The sequence below is a fragment of the Narcine bancroftii genome, chromosome 2, assembly GCF_036971445.1.
Source record: "Narcine bancroftii isolate sNarBan1 chromosome 2, sNarBan1.hap1, whole genome shotgun sequence".
NCBI lineage: Eukaryota > Metazoa > Chordata > Chondrichthyes > Torpediniformes > Narcinidae > Narcine > Narcine bancroftii.
The window spans coordinates 281,182,342-281,198,304 of record NC_091470.1 but is presented as its reverse complement, the minus strand read 5'-3'; the positions used below and the strand labels follow the sequence as shown (position 1 = coordinate 281,198,304).

The 15,963-nt window shown below is 42.0% G+C and overlaps 1 protein-coding gene across 2 annotated transcripts in view; it reads right to left on the bottom strand.

Moving 5' to 3' along the window:
* Positions 1-4,891, bottom strand: part of znf704 (zinc finger protein 704) — a 154,395-nt gene extending 149,504 nt beyond the window's left edge. Inside the window, exon 1 of one of the 2 annotated variants that reach the window (XM_069921142.1) lies at positions 4,480-4,891. In XM_069921142.1, coding sequence (XP_069777243.1) covers positions 4,480-4,740 — 261 coding nt within the window. In that variant the 5' untranslated portion in view covers positions 4,741-4,891. Of the gene's footprint in view, positions 1-3,340; positions 3,841-4,479 lie in introns of those variants that run through there. The other variant, XM_069921143.1, reaches the window with a different exon arrangement.
* Positions 4,892-15,963: the final 11,072 nt, after the last annotated feature.

Genomic DNA, 15,963 nt, shown 5'->3' with positions numbered 1-15,963 from the left:
CACGCACAAAAGTATCCTTAAGCAGTCCCTGGCTATCCAAATACTTGTATATACAGCCTTTAGAATTCCTTCCAATAATTTACCTACTACTAATGTCAGGCTCACTGACCTATAATTTTGAGGGCTACTTTTGGGGCCTTTTTTAAACAATGGAACAACATGATCCGCCCTTCAATCCTCCAGCACATCACCCATAGCTAAGGACATTTTAAATATTTCGGCCAAAGCCTCTGCAATTCCTACACAAAGGTCTGAGGGAATATTTTGTCAGGCCCTGGGGATTTATCAACCCTTATTTGTTTTAAGATAGCAAGCACCTCCTCCTCTTTAATCTGTATAGGTTCTATGACTCATTGCTTATTTTCCTTACTTCCTTGACTGTGCCAGTTTCTTGCGTGAATACTGATGAAAAAAAAACCATCATCTCCCCCATCTCTTTTGTCTCCATACAGCCGACCACTCTGATCTTCAAGGGGACCAATTTTGTCCTTCATTATCCTTTTGCTCTTACTATACCTGTAGAAACCATGAGGATTTTCCTTCACATTATCTGCCAAGGCAACCTCGTCTTCTTTAAGCCTTCCTGATTTCTTTCTTGAGGTTTTATCTTGCATTTTTTATACCCCTCAAATACCTTTTTTGCCCCATGTTGCCTATATCTTCCAGACACCTTTCTCTTCTTCCAAATTGGATCCCAAATATCCCACGAAAACCAAGGTCCTCTATGCCTGATAACCTTGCCTTTGATCCTGACAAGAACATACAAGCTTTCTACACTTAAAATTTCACCTTTGATGGTCCTCCATTTACCTCGTACATCCTTGCTGGAAAACAACTTATCCCAATTCACGCATTCTAGATCCTTTCTCATTTCCTCAAAATTGGCCTTTCTCCAATTTAGCATCTCAACATGAGGCCCAGACCTATCCTTCTCCATTATCTACATGAAACTAATGGCATTATGATCACTGGACCAAAATGTTCCCCTTCTGTTACCTGTTCTGTCTAGTTCCCTAATAGGAGATCCAGTATTCCACTCTCTCTAGTTGGTACATCAATATATTGATTTAGAAAAATTTCCTGAACATGTGACAAAGTCCAAGCCCTTTTACGGTATGGGAGCCCAGTCAAGATGTGGAAAGTTAAAATCTACTACTATGTTTTCTGCAGCTGTCTGCTACACCACTTTACCAACGTGCTCCTCCAATTCTTGTTAACTATAATACAATCCCATGAGAGTGGTCATACTTTTCCCTGATGAGCGATGCCACTCCTTCCCCTTTCATCCTGCCCCCCCCCCACCCTCATTCTATTGCATCTGAAGCAACGGAAGCCTGAAATATAGAGCTGCCAGTTCTGCCCCTCCTACAACCAAATTTTACTAATGGCCACAATGTCATAATCCATGTGCCAACCCATGCTCTGAGCTCTTCTGCCTTTCCTACAATACTCCTTGCATTGAAATATATGCACCTGAGAACATTTCCACCTTGTATAACCTGTTGACTTCTAACAATACATGCAATTTTCACATCCCCTTTTCCCTCCTCCACTCCTCTATCTGCTCTGGCATTCTGGTTCCCATTCCTCTGCAAATCTAGTCCAAATCCCTCCAGAGCAGCATGAGCAAACCTTCTTGCAAGGATATTAGTCCCCCTCCAGTTCATAAACAGGTACCACCTTCCCTGGAAGAGATCCCAATGACTCACTTTAAACTTTTGCTCTCTCACCTTAAAACTATGCCCTTTAGTATTTTCCATTTCCACCTAAGGAAAAGACTATACCTGCCTATTTGCTAATTTATCTATTTCTCTCTTTCTTTCTCTCTCTCTATCTATCCATTTATCCACTTATCTTATAATTTTATATACGTCTATCAGGTTTGCTCCTGAACCTCCTAAAGCTCCAGAAAGAACATTCCAAGTTTGATCAACATCTCCTTGTAGTTAATAAATTCCAGTCCAGGCAACATCCTGGTGAACCTCAGCTGCAACTTCTCCAAAGCCTCTTTGTCCTTCCTATACTATGGCAATCAGAACTCCACTCAATGCTCCAAATACAGCCCAATGTACCAAAGATGCTGAACATCATCCAAATGATGCCCTAACTCAACAAAGAGCAACCTTAGACATTGTTCATCATGGAGTGGGTCAGCAGTGAATTGGATAATACACTGTTACAAAAGCAGTAAAAACAGTCATTTGAAGGCAATTTAAAATAATTTAAATGCTAAAATTTAAATTGAATGCAAATGATGTGTTTGAGACTGGTACAATGAAGACTTGTACTGGACAACCAAATCATGTTCACCAAGACAGAAGGTCATTCACAAGTCAACAATACCATCATCAGATAGTACACACAAATAGTGTAAATTATCATTTAAAATGATCAGTTTCCATTCAATCTTAACCTCTTCACAATTCCAGTATCTTCGTCCATATTTAATTCATTGTTTCTATTTCAAAACCTTTCTAACTAAAAATCAGGTTAAATTTTGACAATCCTACAACCCTTAAGACCATCTTATAAACGTTGTGGATGAAAACTGGCACAACTCAAACACCCCTTCAATTTATCCTCCCTCCTCCAGTTATTCAAGCGTAGTTTTTGCAACTGCCGAACCTTAATCTATTACATTAGCGCAGTTAGTATACAACACACTGATTGCATAATTCTTTATCTGTTAAGGTTCTTTTTTCAACATAAAATCTGTATGTTACATTTATAGTCAAGTAATTCCAGTTGTAAGTATAAAAAAGATCCATATAAGATGGCAGAAACAAAGAGCTTTGTGGGAACGTGTGGAAGTGTAGGATATGTTTGATTACTGTGATGGGGGAATGAATCAAAGTTCGGAGTACATGCTATCACTTACAACTTTTTTGAATGACCATTTATTGGCCATGCAAGAAACTGTACTCAAGAAGATAGGTCGATAGGAAAACAGATAAAGAAACCTAAGCAAACTGGTTGTGCAACAGAGAGAGAGAAAGTGCAAAAGAAGGAGTCCCTGATTAAGTTTATTGTTGAGGAGGCTGATGGTGAAGGGGGAGCAGCTGTTCCTGAACCTGGTGGTGGTGCAAGTTTTATGGCAGCTCTGCCTCTTTCTTGGTGGTGATCTGAGTACCTGTTCTAGCCCCACTTTTGTAAGGAATTTTGAACAATCTGGTGTCAGAACAAAAGCAAGCAACGCAGAATTTGAATCATGAATGATATTACTCTCAAATGCAAACAGGAGTTAATGAATTAAGCGATTGAAATGGAGACAACACGAGTGGTATTTTCATGACATTTATCTATCAATGCACCTTTGTTGCAGTCATTTCTAAATACATACCTCAGTGCCAATCTCTGGAAACATCGTCTAACACTGCATTTATATGGATCAAAAAAGGTACCCTGCTCAGTGAACCGCCCTCAGCCCCATTTAAAACACGACGTCACGAGGAGGTGTGCTTCCTGCTTTTATCCACTGACATGTTTTGACTGCAATCTGCAAGTTAACATCTCCTCTGCGAAGGCTGAAAACTGACCACAGCAAGAGGCGGGGCTCAGGGCTCTGGCCGCTGCTCGTCATCAGGCCAAGCTGCACGCAGTTCTTTTGCTGATTCTGTTCTGCGCTCTTGGGATGGGTCGGGGACGCGCCGTCTGTCAGCAGCGACAACTCCAACACACCCACGCCCAGCCTTTCAATGGAGCTTTTCATTCAGTCCAGGTCTGATTGATTGCAGCTCCAGTAAACAGGCAACACACTGCGGATGATCTTCAATAACCCCAGCACGTTGCAAGGAGAGAGAAAGCACAACTTCCTCTTCGATCAGAGAGTTTTTTTTCCTCTCAGGTCTCCTTTGGGCATTTATTTGTGTTCCTGTTTGTTGGTGTGTGTGTGTGTGTTGACCTGTCTGCGCTCTACTCTACAGGTGAACAGCAATACATTCTGAATATCCACAGGCTCCACCCTCTTCTAGCTGATTTCTCACTCTCCACCTCAAATGCGATTTTTAAAAAAAAAACTTAAAATTTTAGCAGCTCAAAGCAAAAGCAGCTGGCGAAAGATTTCTTCGACGCGATGTCCCGACAGAGCGGGCCAGGTTGGCTTCAGCCCTCACTAAATCACCCAGTGATCTATTCAAGCTTTCCAAGTAGCTCGGATTGAGTTTGAATGGCCCACCGTCCCAACAGCACTGAACCCCACAAGGGATGCAGCGAGGGTGGAAATGCACCAAGAGGGATCGGCCCTCGGCTTCAGTCGCTCGCTCGGGTTCTCGACCCAACAAGCCGACAAGTTCATGCCACCACCCCAGCTACTTACTGGTCGACCCACTGATCTCCACCAGCCGTTTGGGGTTTTTTTTGCACCAGATCTCAGCGGTGCAGGTGTGGCTGTGATCCTCTTACTACCGGCATGACAGCATTCGGATGCATATGGCCAGGCATAAATGACATTCCCAATGATATTCCGGTCCAGTTACACACCTTCTCCCTGCATTTCATCTGCATTTTGTGACCGTGGTTGTGCAAGCCGTGTCCCAGCACGACGATCTCCTCCTCCGGGTATTCCCGCAGGGTGCCATCCTCCAGCATGACCATGTACAGGTTGCATCGTCTGCCGCTCTCCTTGTTTTCGGATTTGACCGCCTGGATCACCCCGGTGATGAGCTGCCCATCCCCGACCGGACTAGGAGCGCAAACCCGGCTGCCGAGAATCGATCTCTTTGCAGAACGACGTGCTTGCATAGCGAGGTTTCTGCACCCCTTCGATTGATTTTATTGTAAAAAAATTATATGCAAAGATCCAATAGGAAAAATAACTATTTTTTTCAAAAATAAACCAAACCGCAAACCGCCCGGCATTCAGGGCAGAGTTGTTTGTTTTCGTAGCCCTCGCAAAGCTGACATTGCAATCTGCAAACTTAGAAATGGATTTCAGAAAACAACGGAATGGATGGCTCTTTTTAAAAAAAATATTGTATTGAACGTGGCACGAAATTCGAAACGAATAGATTAAAAATAAAGGCTAAATTATTAAGTCGTTTAGTTATGATGTTTTTCCAAGATAATTACAATATAAGTACCAAAGCAGTCAATAAAATGGAAAATAAAACCAAAAGATGTGGCTTCTCAACTCAAATTAATTGTTTAGACTGAGTAAAATAAGTGTTAAATATCTAATTTTATCACTCCCCGTGTTATTTAATCCTATTTATTCATGAATACTTGTAGTAAAATTATTATCAACCAACAACCTTGTCAGAAAAGCCTCTCGATTGGGGTCTTATCAAACAAAACATTGCATGGAACTACATAAGGAAGCATTGACCAACATTTTGGTGAAAGAGCTGGTGAGGTTTAGGGATGGAACCTGAAATTTAGGTTTTGGCAATTGTATCAGCAAAGAAATTTGCAGAAAGCCGGTGAAAGGAAACCGAGATCTCAGAGCAATTATGGCATTAAAATTATATGATGGGGAAATGCGGTAAATGTGAAGACTTCAACATTGGGCTCTTAATGGAGAGCAGCAGAAATTGGAACAGCGTCAAGCTCACAGAGTTGAACCATGCACTAATACGGGAAAATGATTCATTGGTACAGAACGTAAAATAACAAACATCGTTGGGCTTCAGCTTCTCCAGCCATTCCAACTTGCTTCCTTCTCTCGTTTCAGAGCCTGATCCGCCCATCTGAACTCCGGTTTAAAACTTTCCGCGCTTTCCCTGGGATTGGCTCTCCGGACCGGCGGAATGTGCCCGCCCTCTCGCTGTAACCACGTGCTAATCCAGGTGGTGACCGGAGCCCATTGGCTCCCCCTGTGCACGCCCTCGGCAGTAATTCACTTCTTGGGGATGTCAATGCTGCTCGCTCGTCAGAGCAGCGGGGGGGCCGGCGTCGGGTCAGTGCGCAGCCCCCTCTCGGCGATCTCGAGGGAAGGAGAGTGAGCATCATTTAGCTTCCAGAATATGACCACCAGCTCAATGATTCCAGGCAGTGCCGCGCGTGTGAACCCTTGTTAGTGTTGCAATTTTTAAAAAGATGCGATGAGTTAGATAGAGAGAACAAACCTTCTGAGAAATGATTCCCTTTCACTGCAAAAGGTCACTGCATATCTTCAACCACGGTGGAATCAATTTATTAAAATTTACGCTGGCATTATAACACTTCCTTTGCAAGGTAGGTTTTCTCTGAACACTGATGTGGTGGGGCGGATAGCTCAGTGGATTAAAAAATATATTTTGCTTTCGCTATTTTAAGTAGCAAGGAATTTTGCAAATCGCCCACTTAGAAAAGAATCTCAGGGTTGTATGGGATGTCATGTATGCACTCTGACAATACATCTGAAATGACCTTCCAATGCAAAGTATGTGTGATTTCACCTGATGATTAATAGCCAAAGAATCGTGATTTAATTAAGATCCATCGATCTGCCTTAAATCCTAATTCTGAGGAATGAAAGAATGTAGATTTTGTTTTTAAAATTCATAATTTAAGTCGATGCTGAAAAGAGTTCAGAAACTACAATTGTTTTCGGAAGGCAGTGGATCAGGAATAATCAAATGAGTTGGGGAAAAATAGAGAATACAATGGAAGCATCTTCAGAAATACACCAGTTATGACCACCTTCAAGAAAAGATTGGTCTCCCTGAAATCTTACACAGGGAAAATCATTGCTACATTCCTCAAATGTCTTTCAGAATCCGAATTTACTGTCTTGAACATCTCACAAAATTCATCGTTTTGCCGCAGCTTCATATTTTTTAAACCACCTGACAATTTAAAAAAAAATTAAATAGTGCAAGAGAAAATCAAAGTTCGGCAGTGTCTGTGGTTCATTATTCATTCAGGAATCAGATGGCAGGGGTGGGGGGGGGGGGGAAGCTGTACTTGTGCTGCTGAGTGCTCGTCTTCAGGCTTCTGTACCATTTAACCAATGGTAGCAGAATAAAGAGGGCATAGCCTGGGTGGTGGGAGTCCTTAAGGATAGAAGCTGCTTCCTTAATACTGGAGATGTCCTCGATGGAGTGAAGACTGGTACCCACGATGTCGCAGGCTGAGTTCACAACCCTCTGGAGTTTTTTTCCTGTCCAGAGCATTGACACCTCCGTACCAGAGAGTGGTGCAACCAACCAGAATGCTCTCCACGGTACACCTGTAGAAGTTTTTGAGAATCTTCGGTGATGTACCAAATCTCCTCAAACACCTCATAAGGTAGAGCCGCTTCTATGACCCTATTGGTGCCACTTTGTCCTGTGGCTGAAGAACTGCTTCCATATCAATGTGGATTCTGGTCATCCAGAAGCACATTGCATATGATGACGCCAAGAAAAATGCTGCACCACTCAGGGGTGCAACCAGGTTCTAATGTTAGGGGATGCGAGCACATAAAAAAGGTGCCACAACTGTTCCCTATGTGTGCACATGCACACATTTGCAATCAGCACGAAGGAAATTAATGTGCACACAAAAGCTCAGTTAAATAATGTAGTTCAAAGTATAGAGTAAAATCTTAACTGAAAACATTACTCGTGGTGGTGTTTTGGCTTGTAAACAACACAAAATTTGTGAGTAGCCTATAATTTGATGTTCTGTCCACTCTTCTAACATTATATTATTCGTATCACACTTACACCTTTGATTGCTAGCTTATTATAATTTTGAAAGCTAAGGAGAAATAAATACTTTCAGAGCTATTCCTCCCCACGTGCCAGCAGTCAGACCCCTCCCCAAGCACATTCCCCTAAAGTGATGTTCAGCCCCCACCCCTCCAAACTGTGCTAACTGCTCAGCCCCTGTAACGTGCCGGTGGCCCACCAGCACAAGCGAGATTCAGGAGACCTAGCAGTGAGCACACAGCTGAAAAAGGTGCCACCTCTGAAGAATGTGCCCGGGGGGGTCCCTGCACCCACTACCCCCCCCCCCAAGCTATGCCACTGCCACTGAAGTGATATGTAATTACACCACTAGGTTACCAGGGGTCATCCCGGTGACCTTGTATATAAAGCAGTCCAGAGCTACAGTCTAGCCTTCCTGGTTCGTCTTGCAGAGAGGCAAGACCTCGTAGTGTACATATTAGTTTATTAAAGCTGTCTTATACTTGCACTGCTGGTGTGGTTATTGTCAGTACAGCCACCATTCACATTTCACAGTCTTAGGCCAAAATAAAGCTTTTGACTACATCTATCAGGAAGGACTGTGCAACATTCTCTTCAAATTAAGCTACCAGTCAAACTTCCCCATCTTCCATCTATGATGGCAATTCAAGTCATGAATCTGACAAATGGGTTTATGACAGAACTAATCTCAGAGAAGACCAGTATCAAGCAAGGATGTATCATTGCTTTAAAATGTACAATCACTGGTTGGCTCAGCGGTTAGCGCAATGCCTTAACACCAGCGATCGGGACCAGGGTTCGAATCCAATGCAGTCTGTAAGGAGTTTGAATGTTTTCCCCTGGGGCTCTGATTTCCTTCCACCGTTTAAAATGTACCAAGTGGTGTAGGTCAATTGGGTGTAAATTGGGCAGCATGGACTTGTGAGCTGAAATGGCCTGTTACCCTGCTGTATGTCTAAATTTAAATTTTAAACATCTACAAGACCAATATCCTCTCCCAAATTGTCTCCACAACACCACACTACCTCTGACAATAAAGGTTTACGTTCAGATCCTGTAAAGCTTGGATTGTTTTCCTTCTCTCTTGACAGGGCAGACATTGGTGATGAAATTCACCACAGTCTCTATTCTTCAGATCAGCCTTTAGTCATTTGAAGACAAGGGTATTTGAAGATCAAAGATTCAGACATCATTACCACAAAATCTTGGTCTACCAGGCTTCAATGATCCCTGACCAATATGTTTCTGAAACCTGGAATGTCTGCAGCAAGCACCTCAAGGTACTGGAAAAATACAACCAATGCTATCCTTAAGAATTCTCCAAATTCACTGGAAGTATAAGTAAACCAATGTCAGTATCCTCCCAGGTGAGCAGCCCTAGTTACTCTCAGCTGGCTGCAGGGTAGACCATGACATCCTTGATTGTGAGAGACTGCCAAAGAAGAAATCTAAGGAGGGCAAAAAATTTATTGTCACATGGCACAGGAAGAATTTTTTTTCCGGTATTGATTATGCTTGAATAATAAGGTCGCTAGTGAGATTCATTCACCATTAATAAATACTATATTTTACAACTGTGGTAATACAACCACAACATTGGCTGCACTCCTACCACTGTACCTGCAGATAGGCAACCCGGGAGGCTGGCTCCACCTGCCGGCTGTCAATCACTGGCCCATATAAAAACTCGAGCCGGCCCTTTTGGAGAGCCAGACACGTAGAGTCAGCAAAGATGTTAAGACTGGTGTGTACAAATTTAAGTTAATTAAAGCCTGTTGTACAGTCTCTGGACTTTGCGTCAGAATTGTTCACACAGCAGTGCTCACAACAGCAATCAGTTTTCATACCTTGTGATTGTAAAGTTGTATGTTTGTTTCAGCCTGCAGATGTTGTAAAGGATTCCTGACTTTCTTTGAAGTTAGATTTGCCTCAAAAGATAGGACCAAATCAATTATCCACAGAGAAAGTGATTAAAAGTGAACAGTTGCAAAAATGTGATGCACAAATGGCAGGGAAAGTGGGAAAATGTATCAAATGTGGCCCATAGTTTTATGTATCACTCCATTAAGCCACAGAGAAGCAAATGATAAGTGCCACTGTGTGCTGACATTCTATCTGCCCCAATGTTGTGAAAGAATGGTTTGGCCATCTTGGCCTGGAACATTTCATCCATTGGGACAATGTCTTCACAACAGTCCCTTATAGAAACAGTTCCTTGTAGAAGAACACTTTTGGCCATTATCAATTATGCAATGGCCAACATGAATTGTCCTCAAAGGTCTTGTAGAAAGAAGAGATAGTGGAACCTGACAGATGGTTTTCCCCCCCAGCAGACTGCCAAAGTCTAAAGTTGGAATGCCTCATAACCAAAGCTTAAACCAAGCACTATGAACTTACTTGTAGTGGTGAACCATAGAACACTACAGCAAAGAGAACAGGCCATTTTGTCCTTCTAGTCTGCCAAAATATCATTCCACTAGTCCCACTCCATTCCATAACCCTCCAGATTTCTCCCACTCATGTATCTATCCAATTTATTCTTAAATCTTGAGTGAGCTCGCATTTACCTCATTAGATGGCAGCTCGTTCCACACTCCCAGTAGTCTCTGAGAGAAGATGTTCCCCTTAATATTCCCCCTAAATCTTTCCCTTTCACCCCAAAGCCATGTCCTCTTGAATTTGTCTCTCCTAATCTAAGTGGAGTCTACTCGCATTTACTCTGTTTATACCCCTCATAATTTTGTTAACCTCTATCAAATTTCCCCTCATTCTTCTACGCTCCAAGGAATAAAGTCCTAACCTGTTTAATCTTTCCCTGTAACTCAACTCCTGAAGATCCGGCAACATTAAATCTTCTCTGCACTCTTTCAATCTTACTGTAATTAAAGCTTACTGTAATTAAATCCTTCCTGTAATTTGAGGCCAGAACTGCACACAATATTCCAAATTTGTCCTCACCATAACATCCCAATTCTCATACTACTTTGATTTATGAAGGCCAAGATACCAAAAGCTTTCTTTACAACCCTGTCTACCTGTGACACCACTTTCAGGGAATTATGTAACTGTATTTGCAGATTCCTTTGTTTCTCTGCACTCCTCAGTGCCCTACCATGACCTACCCTTGGTTTGTCCTTCCAAAATGCAAGGCTTTCAAGCCTTCCTTGCTGTCCTCAATGCCTCCAATCTTAGCGTCATCAGCAAACTTGCTGATCCAATTTCCCACATTATCATCCAAATCATTGCTACAGACAACAAACAACAATGGTCCCAGGATTGATCCCTGAGGCACACCACTGATCACAGGCCTCCAGTCTGAGAAGTAATCATCGACTACCACTCTCTGTCTTCTCAGCCAGTTTCGAATCCAGTTTACAACCACTCCATGGATACCTAGTGTCTGAACAAACCTCCCACGTGGGACCTTGTTAAAGGCCTTAATAAAGTCCATGTAGACAACATCCACAACCTTTCTTTCATCTACATTCTTGGTAACTGCCTTGAAAAACTCTATAAGATTAGTTAAAGATAACATGCACTAAGCCATGCTGACTGTCCTTAATTAGTCCTTGGCTGTCCAAATACTTGTATATCTGATCTCTCAGAATACCTTCCAATAGTTTATCAACTACTGACGTCAGGCTCCTGGCTTCTAATTTCCTGGTTTACTTCTGGAGCCTTTTTTAAACAATAGAACAATATGAGCTACCCTCTAATTTTCTGCAACAGCACCCGTGCCTAAGGACATTTCAAATATTTCTGCCAGGGCCCCTGAAATTTCTACACTAGTCTCTGACAAGGTCCGAGGGAATATCATGTCAGCCCAGGAGATTTATCTACCTTTATTTGCAGAAAGGCAGCAAACTCCTCCTCCTCTTTAATCTCTATATGTTCCATGCCACTACTGCTTGTTTCCCTACCTTCTTTCAAAGTAGTGGCATGGAACATATAGTGTAGAAGTCACATCATTCACACTAACATAACGAGTTTATATTTTCAAACAAACTTTAATTATTTCCCAAAGTATTCCTACACCCACTAAAATATTCTTAAGTTCCACACCCCACCAAAATATTCCTACACCCCACCTGGAGAATCTATGTCTTAACCGATTGCTAATATCCCTTGAAAACCAAGGTTCCCTATCTGATAACTTTGCCTTTCATCATGACAGGAACTTAAAAGCTCTGTCCTCTCAAAATTTTGCCTTTGAAGGTCCTCCATTTACTTATCCCAATGTACTCTTCCTAGATCCTTTCTCATTTCCACAAAATTGGCCTTTCTCCAATTTAGAATCTTAACTCGAGGACCAGACCAATCCTTACCCATAATTAACTTGAAACTAATGACATTATGGTCACTGGACCCAAAATATTCACCTTGTGACAGATTATGTTGTGTTTATATTGTATATAGATATGATTTTTGGAGATAAAGTGTGGCAGGTTTTTTTAGTGTAGGTCACATACAAACACTTCAAAATAGATCTCATTTAAAATACTGGAGCTCTGCTCAAGCTAGACTGGCCAGCTCCAAAGGCCTATGCAAAAGCTTTGGGGAGTGTCCAAGGGACTTCACTAGTGGATTCTTGTTTGAAAAGCAACAGAGGAAAGAACTTGGATTAGGTCCAGAGCCGTAGGCTGTCTGGGAGTGCAACTTGAGAGGGTCATATGGTTTTGCAAGCAGAGAGAGTCAAACAGGCTTTTTCTCTGAGAGAGAGAGAGAGAGAGAGAGAGGGGGGGGAATTCAGTTTTGCAGTTTTACACTCAGCAACAACAGCTGGGACTGGAACAGGACAAGCTGGAAAACTTGTGGAAATCCCATTTTGAAGACAGGTTATGAGTGCTTAGTTCAGCCTGGTCAAACCCCTTGTGGTTCATACAAGAGGAGAGGACTGGCTGCCTAATGTTTCACTTGAAATAAGAGAAAGAAAAAGGAACTCTGTGGTGATCTGAAAGAAAGAGGTTATCACCTGGAAAACCCTTAGGGGCTGATTACAAGGGATCAGTTTGTGTCCAGCAAACAACAAATCTCTCTCTGAAAACCAAGAAGAACCTTCCTGAGCAGTCCCCTAGTTAATCTGATCAAGGCCACTAGCAGTCCCCTAGTTAAAAATGAGTTCCCTAGTTAAAAATGAGTTCCCTAGTTAAAAATGAGTTGCATTACCCAGGCAGTCCCCTAGTTAAAAATGAGTTCCATTACCCAGGTCTGTTTTTAACTCGAATTTGTATTTAAGTTGGAACAGTACATACAGTCCTTATTTAGCATCAGTCAAATGCTTATCTTAGTATATAGCATATATAGTGTATATTTTACCTTTCTATGCATATAAAAGAAATACTTTCAAATACACAACAACATCTTAAACATAATAATACAGTACATAGTTGGATGATGTAGGAGAAGGTGATGGAGAGATGGCAACTGTTGGAGAGGATGGACCTGGTGCTGGATAGGGGGATCACCACCACTTACATTGGATTTATGCTTTGGAAGCATGGTTACTTTGTTATTCTACATGTATAGTACATTAGTATCAAGGCTTTTCCCTGGTAGATTTGGTACAGTACAGGTGTATTAGGATTTTTGCCACGTAAAACTTGGAGTTGGAATCAGCTGCAAAGAAGAATCTGTTCATTTCTCACTAGCTGCCTTTAACCCAAGGAGGCAGTAAAGAGTCACCAAACTGTTGGTTCACGAGTCACTTGTAAACCAGAAAAATAAGAGTATTCAGTACTGAACAGACGTAATGTTCGAATCCATAGTTTACAAGTTTGAATCTGTTCCCATGCTTGTGATAAGTGGTATGCTACTCTCTTGCGATGCTGACTCAACTACTCTTGAACCGGAAGTTGATGCCATTCTACTTTCGGCCAGCTTGTCGGTTCATAAGTACAAGTTGTTCATAAATCGGATGTTTTTAACCCAGGGATTATCTATATTTAGCTGCATTAACTTCCTATTTCTAACCTCACGAGCACAAGGCATGGGCAGCACTCCTGATATCACAACCCTGGAGATCCTGTCTTTCAACTTTGCACCTAACTCTCTTTGCAGGGCCTCTTCAACCTTCCTACCCATGTCATTGGTCCCTACATGGACCACAATTTCTGGCTGTTCACCCTCCCTCCTGAGAAAACCGAGAACTTGATCTGAGATATCACAGACCCTGGCACCAGGGAGGCAACATACCATCTGGGATTTTTGATTTCTTCCACATAACCTCTTATCTGTCCCCCTAACTATCAAATCCCCTATTACTACTGCTCTCCTCTTTTCCCTCTTTCCTTTCTGAGGGTCCAGTCTTGTTGACAGAGACATGACCACTACAACTTGTCCCTGATACATTGTCCCCACCAACAGTATCCATATCAGTATACTTATTGTTTATGGGAATGCCCACAGGAGTGTTTTGCTCTCTCAGTCTATTCTACTTCCCTCTCCTGAAGACACTCAGTTACCTGCCTCCTGATCTTTGGGGCTGATTGTCACCCTGAAACTCCTCTCTATCACTCTCTCTGCCTCTTTTTTTTTAAAAAAACTTTATTTAAGATTTTATAACATGAATAAAATAGAAAATTACATTTAAAAAGAATAAAAGTAAGATAATAAATTACAGTACCACATCGGTAAACTAAATAAACTAACTGCCCCCCCAATAATTATTACACAACATTAATAACCTAACTTAAAATTAGTCTAACCCCCCCAAAATAAAGAGTGAAGAGTTAATAAAGTGAACAATATTATATATAAGAAAAAAAAGCCCACTTACAAAAAAAAAGATAAAACATAACAAGTAAAGATACTAACAAAAAAAAGTTATCAATACTAAAATATCACACTTAAAAACATATTTAAAGCAAACTTAAATGCATATATTTAACAAACGGAGTCCACTTTAACCTATACTCTCTCTGCCTCTTGAGTGATCCAGAATTCATCCAGCTCCTGCTCCAATTCCCGAACTCAGTTTGTCAGGAGCTGCAGCTAGATGCACCTTTTGTAGGTGTAGCCATTATGGACAAATGTGCTGTTCCAGATTTCCCACATCCTGCAATCCCACTGCCCTAGCTGACTCCACTACCTTCTCCTAATTTAATTAAGGGATAAATAAAAATATTAAGGAATGCTAAAATATCAAAAATTGATCTTCCCTCAACACTTCTCCAGCCAGGCCTCGCCTTATCTCACCGAAGCCTCAACTCTGCTGGCCCACCAAAGGCTGCCTTGCTGAAGCCTTACCACCACTGACCCACTGAAGGTTGCCTCATCAAAAACCTCACCACCACCTAGGGGTCTTTGCTGTCAGATCCTTTCCCTATATCTGCATGTTGCCTTTGAGGTAGCCTTGGTGGGGATGAGACCAATAGGGTGGACAGCCAGCACCTTTTTTCTCATGGTGGCAATGGCCAATATCAGAGGATGTCTGTTGAAGGTGAGTGGAGGAAAGTTTAGGGGAGACATCAAAGATAACTTTTTTTTTACACAGCGAGTGATGGACACCTGGAATGCAGTGTCAGGGGTGGTGGAGGCTGGTACAATAAGGACTCTTAAAAGACTCTTAGATTGATACGTGAATGTAAGAAAAATGGAAGGTTATAGGTTGAAGGAGGGAAGGGTTGGATTGACGTAGATTGTGGTGACCTATGTAAACCAGTCAGCACAACATCATGGGCTAAAGGATTTGCTCTGTGTTGTACTGTTCTTTGTTCTGTCCATCTCATTCTGGAATGTGCATTTGCCAAGAAAATCTGGAAAGATGCAGCCTTTGTCAAGGTTCATCCCATGTAACTGCTTAACAGAGGATGCTTGTGCTCAATGAGCTGTCTCCCAAGAGAAATATCAACAGCTGGAGGACCATCAAGGCAGTAAAATGTCCTTTGTTCTGCCCAAATCTCAGTGGTCCTCCAATACAAGGAGGTGTCCATGATTGATTGGTACAGAATGTATAATCTGAGGTTCAGGACCACATGCACTTGATCCAAGGTCTTCTTTATCTGAGCGATTCAAGGCATTTGTTTAGATAAATGTGAGATTTCCTCTTCTACCACCCACACAAGAAGTGCACTCCAGATTCCAACTGCCTCTGCCTATCCTCCTTCAGGTACCCTCTAAACCTGACAGCTGTTACCAGAACCTTATGTCCTCTAGCTTTTGCTGCCTTTGGGATGTGCTGATGTTGCAAAGACTTTATGGGAAAGGGCAGCACACTGCGGGCTGGAAGTTGTGAAACCCCTTCAGAGTGTTTCCTCGTATGTAACAAGAAATTGATGTCATGCTGGCATGATGTAAATGTAATGATTTGGCTTCAACTATAGATGGTGACAAATTCTGCATTGTATATACTTGC